The following is a 15,044-nucleotide window of genomic DNA, read 5'->3' as shown; positions in this document are numbered from 1 at the left end:
TTTATAAATTTATATTTATATTTAAATTTATATTATGAATTTATATTTCTAAATTTTTATTAATTAACATATTAAACAAATGAAACAAACAAAAACAACAGATATCAGTCTTTTACTATGGAATCCACTCTTTTCCTGTAAACACTTGCAGATACATTGTTCCATTACTACAGAATATCTTACTGATAGGGCCATTTGGTAGTATTGCTCCTCAGAGGCCAATCCATGTTTCAGTGAGAGCCTTGGTGTTCTCTAGAGTCTAGATTGTAAACTTATTCTAGGGTCTTTGTGTTTTGTACTCCGAATGTCTGTCTTAGTGTTCTAAACAGAGAATTAAGATGTTTTAAATGATTGGCAACCCAGATATGTCAGGGGAGGGATATGTTTATCAATAAGGAAGGAATTTTTGAGTTTCTCACACATTTCACACAAAGCTGAGGAAGTACTAAAGAATAAAAACCGAATTGGGTTTTCAGAAGCTCTCTAGATTAGATGTATAGGTTCTGTTCTTCCTTTCATGATTCCCAAGGCTTGGAAGAGAAAAGGCAATGGTCAACTTCCTTACTATCCCCTTGGAAGATTAAGTAGCTAGGCTTCTCTCTACTTGCCCCCCTGTTCCTCTCCATGCCCACATATCATCCCCTGACTCACCAAGCTACAAGTTACCTAGTCACAATGCAACTAGTTGTTAAGGACACAGAGACTGCATCACATAATACATGTTTAGTAATCCTATTTAGCACACAGAATACTACCACTACACATCTGTTTCAATTCAACTTCAATTGGGGGCTGGGGCCTAACTGCATTAAATGAATCATCACTAGTGTTACACTTGCCTAATTCTGGGATAAGACCTTTACTGAAGAAGTCATATTTCCCTAACAGTTATAGGCATGCAGTTTTTCTTGGTATTTATTCTATATTGTCTGTCTTGCATGGCAAAAATTTTATTTCCTTAAAGAAAAGTCACTTTGAGTTACAAACATTCCCATTCTCTCTTTACATTTTAGATTTTATTATAAAATATAGTGATTTTGACAATAAGAGGAAATCGAAATCTAGAGGTAAAAAGCCTTAAGAGATCATTTACACTGTCCCTATGCAGGTTTCTTACAAACTTCTTAAAAGTTTATTTAGTCGTTACAAATGCTAGCTAGACAGACTTTCACATTCTCGCTTGATAGTCTTTTTCTAGTTTTTAACCATTTTTGCTGTGTCTGATCAAAGGTTCTTTTGCTTCAAATTAAGTCAATTTCCTCTCGTTTTACTCTTTGAAAAAAGGTTCAGGACAAACAATTAGCACCCTCAGGTGTGATCTGTAATAGAGTCTGGGCTCAAAAATCCCAAGCCTGGTGGCTATTTTCCAAGTGGAACTGAGAAACTGTTCTCTATGTGCTGATGTATTAAATGGTTCACACTTCCAATGTCTCCCAAGAATGCTCAGCAAGTTAGGAGTATAATTTTGGTCTGACAATTTATAAATTGAGTCCAAATCCAAGTAAATCACCATAGACTCAGAATCTATAGATAATCTAACAGATAAGGCTTTCCAAATTATAGAGACAGGTTCCTATTTCCTATTTAAAGGTCCTAATCAAGGCCTTTCAGTTAATTGTCTTGTTCAGTTAATGGGTATGAAGTAGAAAGTGGCAAATTCAGCCATTTTGCAGGACAACTTCAAATCTAAACTGTAAGTAGTAACATGTCTGGCCAAAATACATTCTCCAAATATCTTCCAACAGTTAAATTCCAGACACTAAGTGGGAAGTCTTCCAATGTCATTTAAATAATTAAAATAACAAGAAAATTATATAGATACTTAATTTTCCCAAGGAAGGTAATGTTGGTCAAGATATATAATCTATGTATAAACTCAACTATGTTTGAACTGTGGTCTAGATTAAACAAAAACACACTGAATGATCATCACATGATAGATGCTTTAAATATATTTTCTTGAATCATTAAAATAACTCTTACTTCAAAAGTGTTATTGTAAACAGAATCTTCAACTAGTTGACTGAGTTGCCTGATAATATTCAGCAGGTAGGCAGAATTAGAATTAGTTGTATTTGGGATGTAATACTCTATTAGATCAAGTTGCCACTTTATCAAGACAAAGGATTGACTCTAGTACCAGAATCCCTACTCAACAAAGAAGAGAAAAATATTTGTGGATATACAACCTTTCCTTCTGTCTAGAGAAAATCAATATAGATGCCTACTGTCTAGCTAAAATGGAATCATAGCCTTGATCCTTAAAGAAACAGAACAGTGGAAAGGTAAAGAAACATTCTTCCAGCAGCATGTGGGATGTTTCCACTGCCTGGTGTCTTTGTATCAGCTGTAACAGATTCTGTTCTAAGAAACAGCCATGAACATCATTCAGTTGGGCACCACAAAAGTTGCAAATGACATGAATCTTCCACATGTGGACATCTTTAAATATTCTCAGTTTGGATTTTCTAAATAACTTTTTTAGACTAATGTTTCTAGAAGTGTGAAACAATCCATAAATTATTTGGTATCATATCCAATACATACTTTATAAATCCACTGCAGAGAATCAAAGAGAGTTTAGATGAACCAAATCTGTCAACTTACTTGTTCAGATTTTTGTTTTTAATACTAACTCAAGCGATCAGTTAGCTTCTTAGGAGCCCATGTATACATAGCCAACTGTAGTTTTTTTTTTTTTTTTTTTTGACAGAGTTAGACAGTGAGAGAGAGACAGAGAAAGGCCTTCCTTTTTCCGTTGGTTCACCCCCCAAATGGCTGCTATGGCCAGCACGCTGTGCCGATCTGAAGCCAGGAGCCAGGTGCTTCCTCCTGGTCTCCCATGCAGGTACAGGGCGCAAACACTTGGGCCATCCTCCACTGCCCTCCCGGGCCACAGCAGAGAGCTGGACTGGAAGAGGAGCAACCGGGACAGAATCTGACACCCTGACAGGGACTAGAACCTGGGGTGCCGGCACTGCAGGTGGAGGATTAGCCAAGTTAGCCATGGCGCCGGCCAATAGCCAGCTGTTAAACTACCAGTTTTGTTATATTAATTCTTCTCCTTAGAAGTCCTCATGTTAACAAAGCACTTTGTGATAAAATCTAACACAATTTTCTTTGTGACTTTACATTTAAACATTTTTTAAAATTAATTAATTTTAGAGGCAGAGAGGAAGAAGGAGTGGGAGAGAGATTCTATCTGCTGGTTCACTAATGAAATGCCTGCAATGGTCAAGATTGGGTTGAGTTGAGGCTGAGAGTTGATAACTCAATCTAGGTCTTTTATATGGGTGGCAATGACCCAACTACTTGAGCTGTCTCTGCTGCCTCCCAGGGTACACATTATCAGGAAGCTGGAATCTGAAGCTGGAACCCAGTCACTGCTATGTGTGACCTCAGACTTTTTTTTTTTTAATTTTTTTTTTTTTTTTTGGACAGGCAGAGTGGATAGTGAGAGAGAGAGAGAGACAGAGAGAAAGGTCTTCTTTTTTGCCGTTGGTTCACCCTCCAATGGCCGCTGCGGCCGGCGCATCTCGCTGATCCGAAGTCAGGAGCCAGGTGCTTCTCCTGGTCTCCCATGCAGGTGCAGGACCCAAGGACTTGGGCCATCCTCCACTGCCTTCCCGGGCCATAGCAGAGAGCTAGCCTGGAAGAGGGGCAACCGGGATAGAATCCGGCGCCCCAACCGGGACTAGAACCCGGTGTGCCAGCACCGCATGGCGGAGGATTAGCCTGTTAAGCCACGGCGCCGGCCGACCTCGGACTTATTAACTGGTGATTTAAATGCTGGACCAAATGCCTGCCTGTGACATTACATTTTGATGCTTACTAGGATTTTTAAGTACTTCCAAGGAAGATAGGATCAACAAAGCAAAAGGAAGACTGAAAATTCTCACTGTATTTTAAAGAAATGAAGGGCAGGATTACTTTAGTAAGCCCTTCACCGCAGCAACAGAAGAAGCCAGAATTAGCAAAGGTTGGAAGGAAGATGGGAAAAGTGAAGAAATAAAGTAAAACACATTAAAAAAATCCGGTTCTAGAAAGGAGAGAGTGTGAACAGCATGCAGAACAGAAAGAAGACACAGGATAGGGATGGCTCAAGTTTGAAAAGAGACTTAAGGGGCAGGTGTCTGGTGCACAGGTTAAGTTGCTGTCTAGAATGCCTGCATATCACTTTAAAGGGCCTTGTTTAAGTCCCAGATCCTCGGCTTCTGATCCAGCTTCCTGCTAATGTCCACACTGGCAGGCAGCAGATGATGGCTAATGCATATGGATGGAGATCCAGGATCCTGGTTTGAGATTCGCCCAGCTCTGGCTGTGGCGTGTATTGGAGGAGGGAACCAGTGGATGGAAGATCTCTCTGTCTTTCTGCCTTTCACATAAAATGAAAAGAAATGGGAGGCCGGCACTGTGGTGTAGCAGGTGAAGCCGCTGCCTGCTAGTGCCAGCATCCCATGTGGGCCCCGATTCAAGTCCAAGCTGTTCCATTTTGGATCTAGCTCTCTGCTGTGGCCTGGGAGGGCAGTGGAGGATGGCTCAAGTCCTTGGGCCTCTGTACCCACATGGGAGACCTGGAGGAGGCTCCTGGCTTCAGATCTGCACAGTTCCCGCCATTGCGGCCATCTGGGGAGTGGGCCAGCAGATGGAGAACCTCTCTCTCTCTCTGCCTCTCTGTGACTATGCCTTTTTTTTTTTGTATTTTTTTAACTTTTATTTAGTAAATATAAATTTCCAAAGTACAGTTTATGGATTACAATGGCTTCCCCCCCCCCCCCATAACTTCCCTCCTACTCCTACCCCTCCCATCTCCCGCACCCTCTCCCATTCCATTCACATCAAGATTCTTTTTTTTTTTTTTTTTTTATAGGCAGAGTGGACAGTGAGAGAGAGAGAGACCGAGAGAGAAAGGTCTTCCTTTGCCGTTGGTTCACCCTCCAATGGCCACTGCAGCTGGTGTGCTGTGGCCGGCACACCGTGCAGATCCGAAGCCAGGAGCCAGGTGCTTCTCCTGGTCTCCCATGCGGGTGCAGGGCCCAAGCACTTGGGCCATCCTCCACTGCACTTCCGGGCCACAGCAGAGAGCTGGCCTGGAAGAGGGGCAACTGGGACAGAATCCGGCAGCCCGACCGGGACTAGAACCCGGTATGCCGGCGCCGCAGGCAGAGGATTAGCCTATTGAGCCGTGGTGCCGGCCAAGACTCATTTTCAATTATCTTTATATACAGAAGATTGATTCAGTATATTTTAAGTAAAGATTTCATCAGTTTGCATCCACACAGAACATAAAGTGTAAAATACTGTTTCAGTACTAGTTATAGCATCATGTCACATTGGACAACACATTAAGGACAGAGATTCCACATGAGACGTAAGTACACAGTGACTCCTGTTGCTGACTTAACAATTTGACACTCTTATTTATGGCGTCAGTAATCTCCCTAGGCTCTAGTCATGAGTTGCCAAGGCTATGGAAGCCTTTAGGGTTCGCCTTCTTCGATCTTATTCAGACAAGGTCACAGTCAAAGTGGAAATTCTCTCCTCCCTTCAGAGAAAGGTACCTCTTTCTTTGATGGCCCCGTTCTTTCTACTGGGATCTCACTCACAGAGATCTTTCATTTAGGTCTTCCTTTCTTTTTTTTTCCAGAGTGTCTTGGCTTTCCATGCTTAAAATACTCTCGTGGTCTCGTGGTCTCATGGTCTCTTCAGCCAGATTGGAATGCCTTAAGGGCTGATTCTGAGGCCAGAGTGCTGTTTAGGACATCTGCCATTCTATGAGTCTGCTGTGTATCCCACTTCCCATGTTGGATCATTCTCTCCCTTTTTTATTCTATCAGTTAGTTTATTCTATCACTAATCTTGTTGGACTATGCCTTTCAAATAAATAAATCTTTAGAAAATACTGAAAAGAATGTTTTTTAAAATATTTTTTAAAGGAAGAGACTTGAACTCAGAGTTTAGAAATAACAATAAAATTGTTTTAAATTTTATAACCAATATATTCATATTATATATAAACTTTCTCTTTTTTAAAATTTTATTTATTTGAAAAGTAGAGTTACACAGCAAGAATATATCTTTCATCTGCTAGTTCAATCCCCAAATGGCTGGATCAGGCCAAAGCCAGGAGCCAAGGGCATCCTCTGAGTCTCCCACTTGGGGACAGGGGCCAAGTACTCAGGCCATCCTCTGTCACCTTCTTAGGCACACCAGAAGGCAGCTGGATGAGAACTGGAGTAGCCAGGACCGAGATGGTGCCAATATGGGATGCCAGCACCATAGGCAGCAGCTCCACCTGCCACGCCAAATGCTTGTCTCCTAATTTTCTTAATATTATGGCTGAGCTGGCATTTTGGAACCATCATTAACTTACCTTGTAACCAAAGACACCAACTCAGTAAATCTAAATATATCATCTCCCATATGCCTGTCCTCAAAAGAAGGTAGATAAAAAGTATACTAAAGGTAATTTATAACATATGGACAACTCCTAACTTCATTGTTTAAAGTAAGATAATAGCAATAGAACTTTAAGAAGTTTCTTAGTTTGTATTATATTCCTCATATACAACACAGTAATTTATTAGGAAATAATACATGAACCATGATATTGAGCTCTAGGAGTATGAAATAGTCTATATTCCTAAGCTCTGTGACTAGAAGTCTACATGTATAAAATATTTTGGGACAGCAAGTATTTAATACAGGCATTTTCATTATTCTTGGAGATCAAAGCTAAAATGTCAATGTTACCATTTAGTTCCAAACTAGGAATAAGGTACTTAGTCAAATCTAAAAAGCAGATGATAGCAAAATTAATTTCTGAACTAGCAAATGGGAAATTGACAAGAAGTTCCTGATGGTTAATGTCCAGGTTCATAAGAAAATCACTGGAAAAAATGCCAGCTTAATCATTTCCAATGAACCTGTTAATTTATTAAAAATGTTATTCTGACCTATTTAAAAGTCTGTTATTTCAAAAAATAATTATATTATTTATTTGAAAGGCATACAGAGTATGACAGAAAGATTTGCCAATTTCTGGTTCATTCCACAAATGCCCACAACAGCCAGGGGCTGGGCCACATTGGAGCCAGGAGCCACAAACTCAATCCAGGTTTCTCACTGGGTATCAGGGGCACAGCAACTACAGCTGCCACCTGTGCCTCTCAGGGTGCATGTTAGGACTCCGTACACAGGAGTAGAGCTGGGACTCTAACCAGGCACTCTCATATGGGTTGCAGGTGTCCCAAAAGACATGCTAACCACTAGGCCAAACACCGGATCAAAGTTAGAATTTAAAACTACTGAATAGGCTACAGTCAGTGAAGCTACTTTTTAAAAGGTGAACCCAAATCCAGTACAATGAAGGGAGCAAAGTATACACCATAGGTGAAAACAATACTCAAAATAATCTAGTATCAGGAATATCCCTGGTGTAAGGCCTACATCCAAGCAGAAGAAGATGATGGGCAGCATAACTTCTGGAGAGACGTCGGCAGGGTTATAAAGTTTCCAATTTCAGACTTAGATTATCTCCTCTGTCTGTATCCCTCTACTCATGTATTTTTCAAAACCTCTGAAGTCATGATTGACATATGACACATTACTCTTACACAACTTATAAAACAAGTCTATGTAAGTTGCAAAAATTATCAAATATCTAAAAATAGATGACACAACATTTATTTTAATGACCAAAATGCAAAGTTGATCGTATGAGTTTTGACAAAAATGTCACCAAAATTGCTGTTCCTATACAATAATTTCTCAGAAAAACAAGTGTAGATCAGACTTAAACTCGGAATATGCATAAAACCTCTTTAAGGAATTTATATTTGAAAGTCAAAGGATTGAGTGTTTTTAAAGTAAATTTAATATTATCGGATTTCCTGAACCTTCCCAAAATATAAAGTTATGTTTATACTCAATGATAGCTTAAAGTAAGTTTATAATTTCTTTATCCCCCCAACTGAAATCTTATACTTTATGAAGAAAAGATAATTACTTACCGCTATAATATCTAATGTATTATCACAGACCTTTCGGATTTCATTATTTTTATCATGCATCAGGTCTATGAGATATGCTGGAGCCTCTGAATAAAAATAGTTAAAGACACAAATTGCATTTTAGATTTTGGATGTTCAATTACATTAGAAATCCCCACATCTCTCTAATTTTAATTTCTAAATTGAAATTTGACTTTACGTTTTAAAATGAAGTCATTGATGCAAGATGAGAAGAAACTTATTTCATTGGTTTCACGAAACAGGAATAGGAGACACAAAAGAGAAAAATCTAGATACAAATAAGTAAATTGTTTTTTCTTCTATTGAATTCTTTAATTGGTGGAGGGTTAATCTTATGATTATAAAAAAAAACTGAAAGTATGTCATTATAAAAATTAAAAGAAAGAATAAGAAAGGAAGGAAGGAGGGAGAGAAGACTGGCAAGAGGGAGAGTAGGGTAGGAGGGATCACTATGCTCCTAAATCTGTATATATGAAAGACATGAAATGTGTCATCTGCTATAAATAAATAAAAAAGGCCATATTCTTGAAAATGTACAAATAATTGAAGAAGGAGCTCTAGAGTTGTATCGTTACTAAAGCTTTCTTGATCTATTTTTGCCTTCCTTCATTATGAAAGGAAATTAATTCAGATGAATAGTGGAGTGGATTCAAAAAAGGTAATAAACAGGGAATAGGTCAACATATTGTAAATTTTATATAAGCAATGTTTTTTTTTTAAAGCAACAAGTAAAATAATGATTAGTTTTGAGATGTTATAAAAATGTTATAAAAGTGAGGTGAAATTATTGTGCTAGTAACATGAAATACAGATCAATGGGATGTGTGAGCTGCAAGAGATTTTGGAGATATAAAATACTTAGCATATAGTTGGTAGCTGCATTAAGAATAGCCCTAGGAAGCTCTGATACTTAAATTATGTTCATGACAAAGAATTTCTGGTAAGCTTGTTAAATTTCCTTGAACCATAACCTGACAAGTTAATAGATTCTTCTCATTACAGATTTGGGGTCAACAGCGTTAATGGAAAATAGTTGTCTTCTATGTTTATTCCAAAGTTTGGTGTGTTTTTAACATTATTTCCACATTTGCAAGACAAAAAGCACAAAGATGCAACTTTAGGAATATGTGAAATGTCATTATCTAATGTAAACATTGAAAGGATACGTGTTTCCTTGATTATAACATCTCTGGTGGCTTGGTGGAAAACCATCTGGTAGAACACATAAATTATCTGACACACAAATTCATCATCTTCTTGTTGAGCTAAACGAAAGGAAACACAATTTCGAATGAAAAAATATTACATTTACATACCAATTGAAAAACATTGAGGGGAGTCCTGGAGAAGGAAGAAAAACTGAAATAGAGAAACAAGTACATTTAGTTTAAATTAGTTATAAGATTCAGCAACATACTATCTATGTCTAAGGTGTTCATTTTAAATTATATAACCACGATCAGTCCAGAAGTTTCATAAATTCTGCTGTAGATTTGTCAGTTATGTTTCTTTGAAATACAAAGAAAAATATGAAGGAATATCATTTATGAATAGGAGTATCATTTATGAGTTGCTGGGTAACTATTTGAAATAGGTTCTATCAAAACATCAGCGAGAACCCAGGAAGAACTGAGACAAGACTGGTGAAAGGGAACAGAAACAGGGTTTCTCTATGATCTTTATCAATAGATATAAAGAAATGGATTAAATTAGCTTCTGTTCTAATGTAAAACAGTAACACTTAGCACCAATGGATTTTTTTGTTTACATAAGTCTTTTTTTGAAAAATTCTAACTTATGAAATAAATATGGTCCTATTTTGTCTCACAATGTTGATTTCACATGAGAAAGGAATCACATCTTTTAAATCCTAAGCTTTTGGTAGAAACTGGACTATTTATATAAAGGCATTTAATTTTATTGAATAAGGCCGGCACTGCAGCTCCTTTGGCTAATCCTCCGCCTGCAGTCGGGGCGCCGGATTCTGTCCCGGTTGCTCCTCTTCCAGTCCAGCTCTCTGCTGTGGCCCAGGAAGGCAGTGGAGGATGGCCCAAGTGCTTGGGCCCTGCACCCGCATGGGAGACCAGGAGGAAGCACCTGGCTCCTGGCTTCGGACTGGCGCAGCACACTGGCCGTAGCGGCCATTTGGGGGGTGAACCAACGGAAAAAGGAAGACCTTTCTCTCTGTCTCTCTAACTCTGCCTGCAAAAAAAAAAAAAAATTATTGAATAAAGTTCACAAAAATTAAGCTTTACAAAAGGCATAAAATAATAAGCATTTTAGTTTCAATCTAATTGTAAAAAGTGTTATGTAATTATAAAAGCTAAGAATAATATAACTGACTAGTTGATATTCATTGATTAATACATAGCACCAAAGGCTAATTACTTATAGAATCCAATTTTATGAACTGATAATAAAATTGGATCACAAATAGTGTATTTTGCTATCAATTCTTGGCAACAGTTCATTGACATATAAGAAACAGATTTCCAGGTCAACACAGTATTTATCTAGTTCTGAGGAGAAAACTCTGGGCTTCTTAACATCCAATCTACCTCAAATGATCTCCTTCACTAACTCACCAAAGCAGTATTCTCCAAAAATACATGGACTCAAATTATATTTTTTACTTTTTTAATTTAATTTACTTTCGAAATTATTAACATGTAATACTTATACATCTTCTTGGAATGCAGGGCAATTTTTCAATATACGCAGGCAACATCCCCACATTCCTATCCTTCCTCCATGTCTGGAGTCTGCTAGCTCCTCTTGTCCAATTTTTTAATACAATATACAGTACTTTGTTGTGAATTATAACTGCCCCCCATGCTATAGAATACTAAAACCTATTATTTCTATTTAAGCATATTTTAGTAGCCTTTACCTCATCTTCCTCCCTCCAACCTTCCTGTTCTCGTTTAGTCACTACTCTAAGTTCAGATTAACTTTTTTTAAGCTTCTGCATATGAAAGAACTTGTTGTATTTGTCTATTATTTCACTTAACATAATCATTATCTTCCATCCATCCCGTTGTAAATATTCAGGATTTCCTTTTTTAATGGGTAATATTCCAATGTGTATTATATACCATATTTTACTTTTCCTTTCGGATGATGGGTTCAGTGTATACGTAGGCTGTTTCCATATCTTGGCTGTTGAAAATAGTGATGCATTAAACATGTGAGTGATTTCATACACATACACACACACACACATTCACACATACCCAGAATTTGAATGGTTGGTTCATGTGGTAGACGTTTCTTGAGGAACCTCCAAACTGTTCTCCATAATGGATGTACTAATTTGCATTCCCATCAACAATGTTTGTCAATTTTGTTATTTTTTGTCTTTCTAATGATAGCCATTTTAACTGGAGTGAGATGATACCTCATTGTGTTTTTTATTTTCATTTCCCTGATGGCTATGATATTGACCACTTTTGCATGTGTTTGTTGGTCACCTGTATTTCTTCTCCATTTTTTAATTATATTGTCCGAGTTTAAGTTTTTTGAGTTCCTTATACATTCTTTTTAAGAATTATTTATTTATTTGAAAGTCAGAGTTACAGATACACACACATACATAGAGAGAGAGAGAGAGAGAGAGAATCTTTCATATGCTGGCTCACTCCCCAGATGGCCACAATGGCTGGGAGTGGGCCAGCCCAAAGTTAGGAGGCAGGAGGTTTTCCTGGGTCTCTCACGTGGGTCAGGAGCTCAAGCACATAGGCCACTTTCTGCTGCTTTTCCCTGGCTGTTATTAGGGAGCTAGATCAGAAGTGGAGCAGGTAGGCCTCAAACCAGTGAGCAGATATGGTATTTTTCCATTCACTGGTTCATTCTGCAGATGGCTGCAAACAGCTGGGACTGGGCCAAGGACCAGTAAATTCATCTGGGTCTCCCACTTGGGTGGCAGGGGTTCAAGTACTTGGGCCATCATCCTCTGCTTTTCCAGGTACATAGCAAGGACCTGTTTCAGAAGTAAAGCAGCCAGAACCTTTCTCTCTGTCTCTCTCTCACTATCTATATCTCTACCTGTCAAATAAATTAAAAAAAAAAAAAAAAAAGTAAAGCAGCCAGGTCTCAAACCAGCACTCAGATATGGGATGCCAGTGTCTTAAGAGGCAAATTAACTGCTATGCCACAACACTGGCCCTATAGTTCCTTAATAATCTTGATATAATCCTTTGTCAGATGAATACTTTGCAAATATTTACTCCCATTCTGTTGGTTGTCTGTTCACTTTGCTGTTCTTTTGCTGTGCAGTAGCTTCTTACTTTCATATAATCTCATTTGTTTTGCTTTGCTTTTGTTGCCTGTGCCTTTGGTTTCTTATCCAAAAAATTATTTCCTATATCAACATATTAAAGTATTTTCCCTATGTTTTCTTCTAGTAGTTTTATGGTTTCAGGTCTTATACTTAAGTTTTATCCATTTTGAACTGACTTTTTTTGTCCATACAACTGAAAAAATGTACAGATTCAATGTAGTTCCTATCAAAATACTCATCAAAGAAGTATGAAAAAAAATCCTAAATTTCATATGGAAACACAAAGTCCCTGAATAGCCTTAGCATTTTTGAGCTAAAAAGACAAAACTGTTGGCATCACTACATCACATTTCAAAACATACTACGGAGCTATAGTAACCAAATCAACATGCTACCAGAATGAAAACAGACAACATAGAATAATGGAAGACTAGCAACTCAAGAACTGAATCCACACATCTACGGCCAACTGCCTCTTGACCAAGTAACCAGAAGCACATGATGCAGAAAAGACTTAAATGGTGGTGGGAAAACTGGATATCCACATGCAGAAGATGAAACTTGACCCCCTACTCTTCTTTTTTTTTTTTTAACATGAACAAAACAGATGACTACATTTAGAAGATTTCCAAAGAGAATTTTTTCTAGGGAAGAATATTGTGCCATATATGTCCTAGGAGATTTAAGGAATTCGTAATACCCTAGAATTAAATCTCAATCCCAAGATCATTGTCTAATTAAAAATCTTCCCATTATCCCTGTTACTCTCTTGGTATAGTGCTTCCTCATTCAACACAAGTGTTTTAGTCTTGAAAATTTATATATTTCTTAAAGAGAGTATTATATAGCTTGTGGGTATGATAATTTCATGTTGGACAACATCAAAAAATAATAAAAGCATCGTGAACTGGCTCTGGCAGCTCACTGTCAGCTCTGTTGATTAAATCATTGTGGACAGTAATTCCTGGACACAAGTCATTTTGCTCCAACTTTGTGCAACTTTTCATTCCTACTCTGTCAACTACATAGACTCTCTTCTAATTACTGTTAATCTGAAAATGTCTGGCTGTGACATGGGTGTACCAATTAAACACATATATACCACAATTCTGAGAAGGAATGCTTATATGGGTGCCTTATTTCTAGATGATTAAAGTTCTACACATCAAATTATAAAAGGACTCTAAGAAGAAAAATGTGCAAACGTCTTAAGTAGGCACTTGATTTTAATGGCCATAAATAAATGGTCACTAAATACAAACACGTGCTTGACTTCATTAGTCATCAGGGAAATACAAAATCAAACCACAGTGAGGCACCACTACAGGAAGGCTGCAATTAAAGAGACTAATGACACCCCAAAGCTGGTGGTGATGTAGAATCACTGCAACTTTTTTTTACATTATAGGTAGGACTGAAACTTGGCACAACTACACTGGAAAATAGATTTACACAATTTACAAAAAATAAACATAGGCCAACATTATGTCCCAGCAATTCTACTCCTAGGTATATATCTAATATAAATGAGTACATATGTTCACCAAATGAAAGGTTTATGAATGTTCATTGGAGCATTATTTAAAACACACTTTCTCCTCCCCTGAAAACTCTACTATTTATCAATAGATAAATGATAAATAGTGGTAAATTTGTACAAATGCAGCAATGAAAATGAACAAATTTCTATATACCAAACAGATGAATCTCAAAATATAATGTAGGACAAAATGAATCATATTTCACTTATCTAAAGTTCGAAATCAAGTCAAACAAATATGTTGCTGATAAAACAGAGGTAGTAATGACTGGGAGAAGAAGGAGGGGGTACTTTTAGGATGCTGGTGATGTTTCATTTCTTTATGTGGCTGATAACAGCACAGGTGTGCTCACTCTGAAAACATACTGAGGCATGCATATTTAACTTGTATATTTTTCTGTGTGTTATATTTAAAGAGTTATTAAAATTAATACAGAATGCATATACATATTATACAAGATACAGAAAGGACTGAGATGAGTATGTTCTTTGATATATCACATTAGCATATAAACATTTTATTTATTTTTCATTTTATTTGCAAGGCAGAGAGAGACAGGCAGAGAGACAAAATCTTCTATCTTTTGGTTCATTCTCCAAATGCCCACAATAGACAGCAATGGGCCAGGCCAAAGCCAGGAGCCTAGAATTCAAACTAGGTCTTCCAGCAAGGGTGGCTGAGACCTAAATAACTGTACCATCATCTGTTGCCTCCCAGAATGCATGTTAATAAGCAGCATGGTATGTGTAGTAGCCTGGACTTGAACTAGGCACTACCATTATGGGATGTGGGCATCCAAAGTGGGGACTTAACTACTGCACCAAATACCAGATTCCATTAGTTACTTTTAGTAAACATTTTTTTTTTCACAAACACATAAGAATGTACATGTTTATGGGGTACTATAAGAATGTTTCAATGCATGTTTACATTGTGTGATATCCAATCATGGTAGGTAAATATATCCAGCTTATCATTTAATCTTTATGGTAAAAACAGTCAAAATCCTATTTTCTAGGTTTTTTTAACAGAGAATTATATAATATATTAGCATTACCTATATTCACCCTACTGGGAAAACAGAACTCCAGAACTTTATTAGATACTTTTAATGAGTAAGATCCTAGAGAGGCCAGCGCCGCAGTTCACTTGGCTAATCCTCCGCCTGCAGTGCCGGTACCCTGGGTTCTA

General features: G+C 37.5%; 1 protein-coding gene across 3 annotated transcripts in view; it reads right to left on the bottom strand.

Moving 5' to 3' along the window:
• The window catches only part of KIFAP3 (kinesin associated protein 3), a 179,792-nt gene that overhangs the window by 59,814 nt on the left and 104,934 nt on the right, over positions 1–15,044 (bottom strand). For all 3 annotated transcript variants that reach the window (XM_062192739.1, XM_062192740.1, XM_062192742.1), the window contains exons 16-17: positions 9,200–9,298; positions 8,013–8,098 (exon numbers count right to left, since the gene is read on the bottom strand). In XM_062192739.1, the coding sequence (XP_062048723.1) occupies positions 8,013–8,098; positions 9,200–9,298 (185 nt within the window). The remainder of the gene's footprint in view (positions 1–8,012; positions 8,099–9,199; positions 9,299–15,044) is intronic.

The sequence above is a fragment of the Lepus europaeus genome, chromosome 5 (assembly GCF_033115175.1).
Source record: "Lepus europaeus isolate LE1 chromosome 5, mLepTim1.pri, whole genome shotgun sequence".
Lineage (NCBI taxonomy): Eukaryota > Metazoa > Chordata > Mammalia > Lagomorpha > Leporidae > Lepus > Lepus europaeus.
Note: the sequence above shows the minus strand (reverse complement) of the source record. Positions and strands in the feature narration are given on the sequence as shown.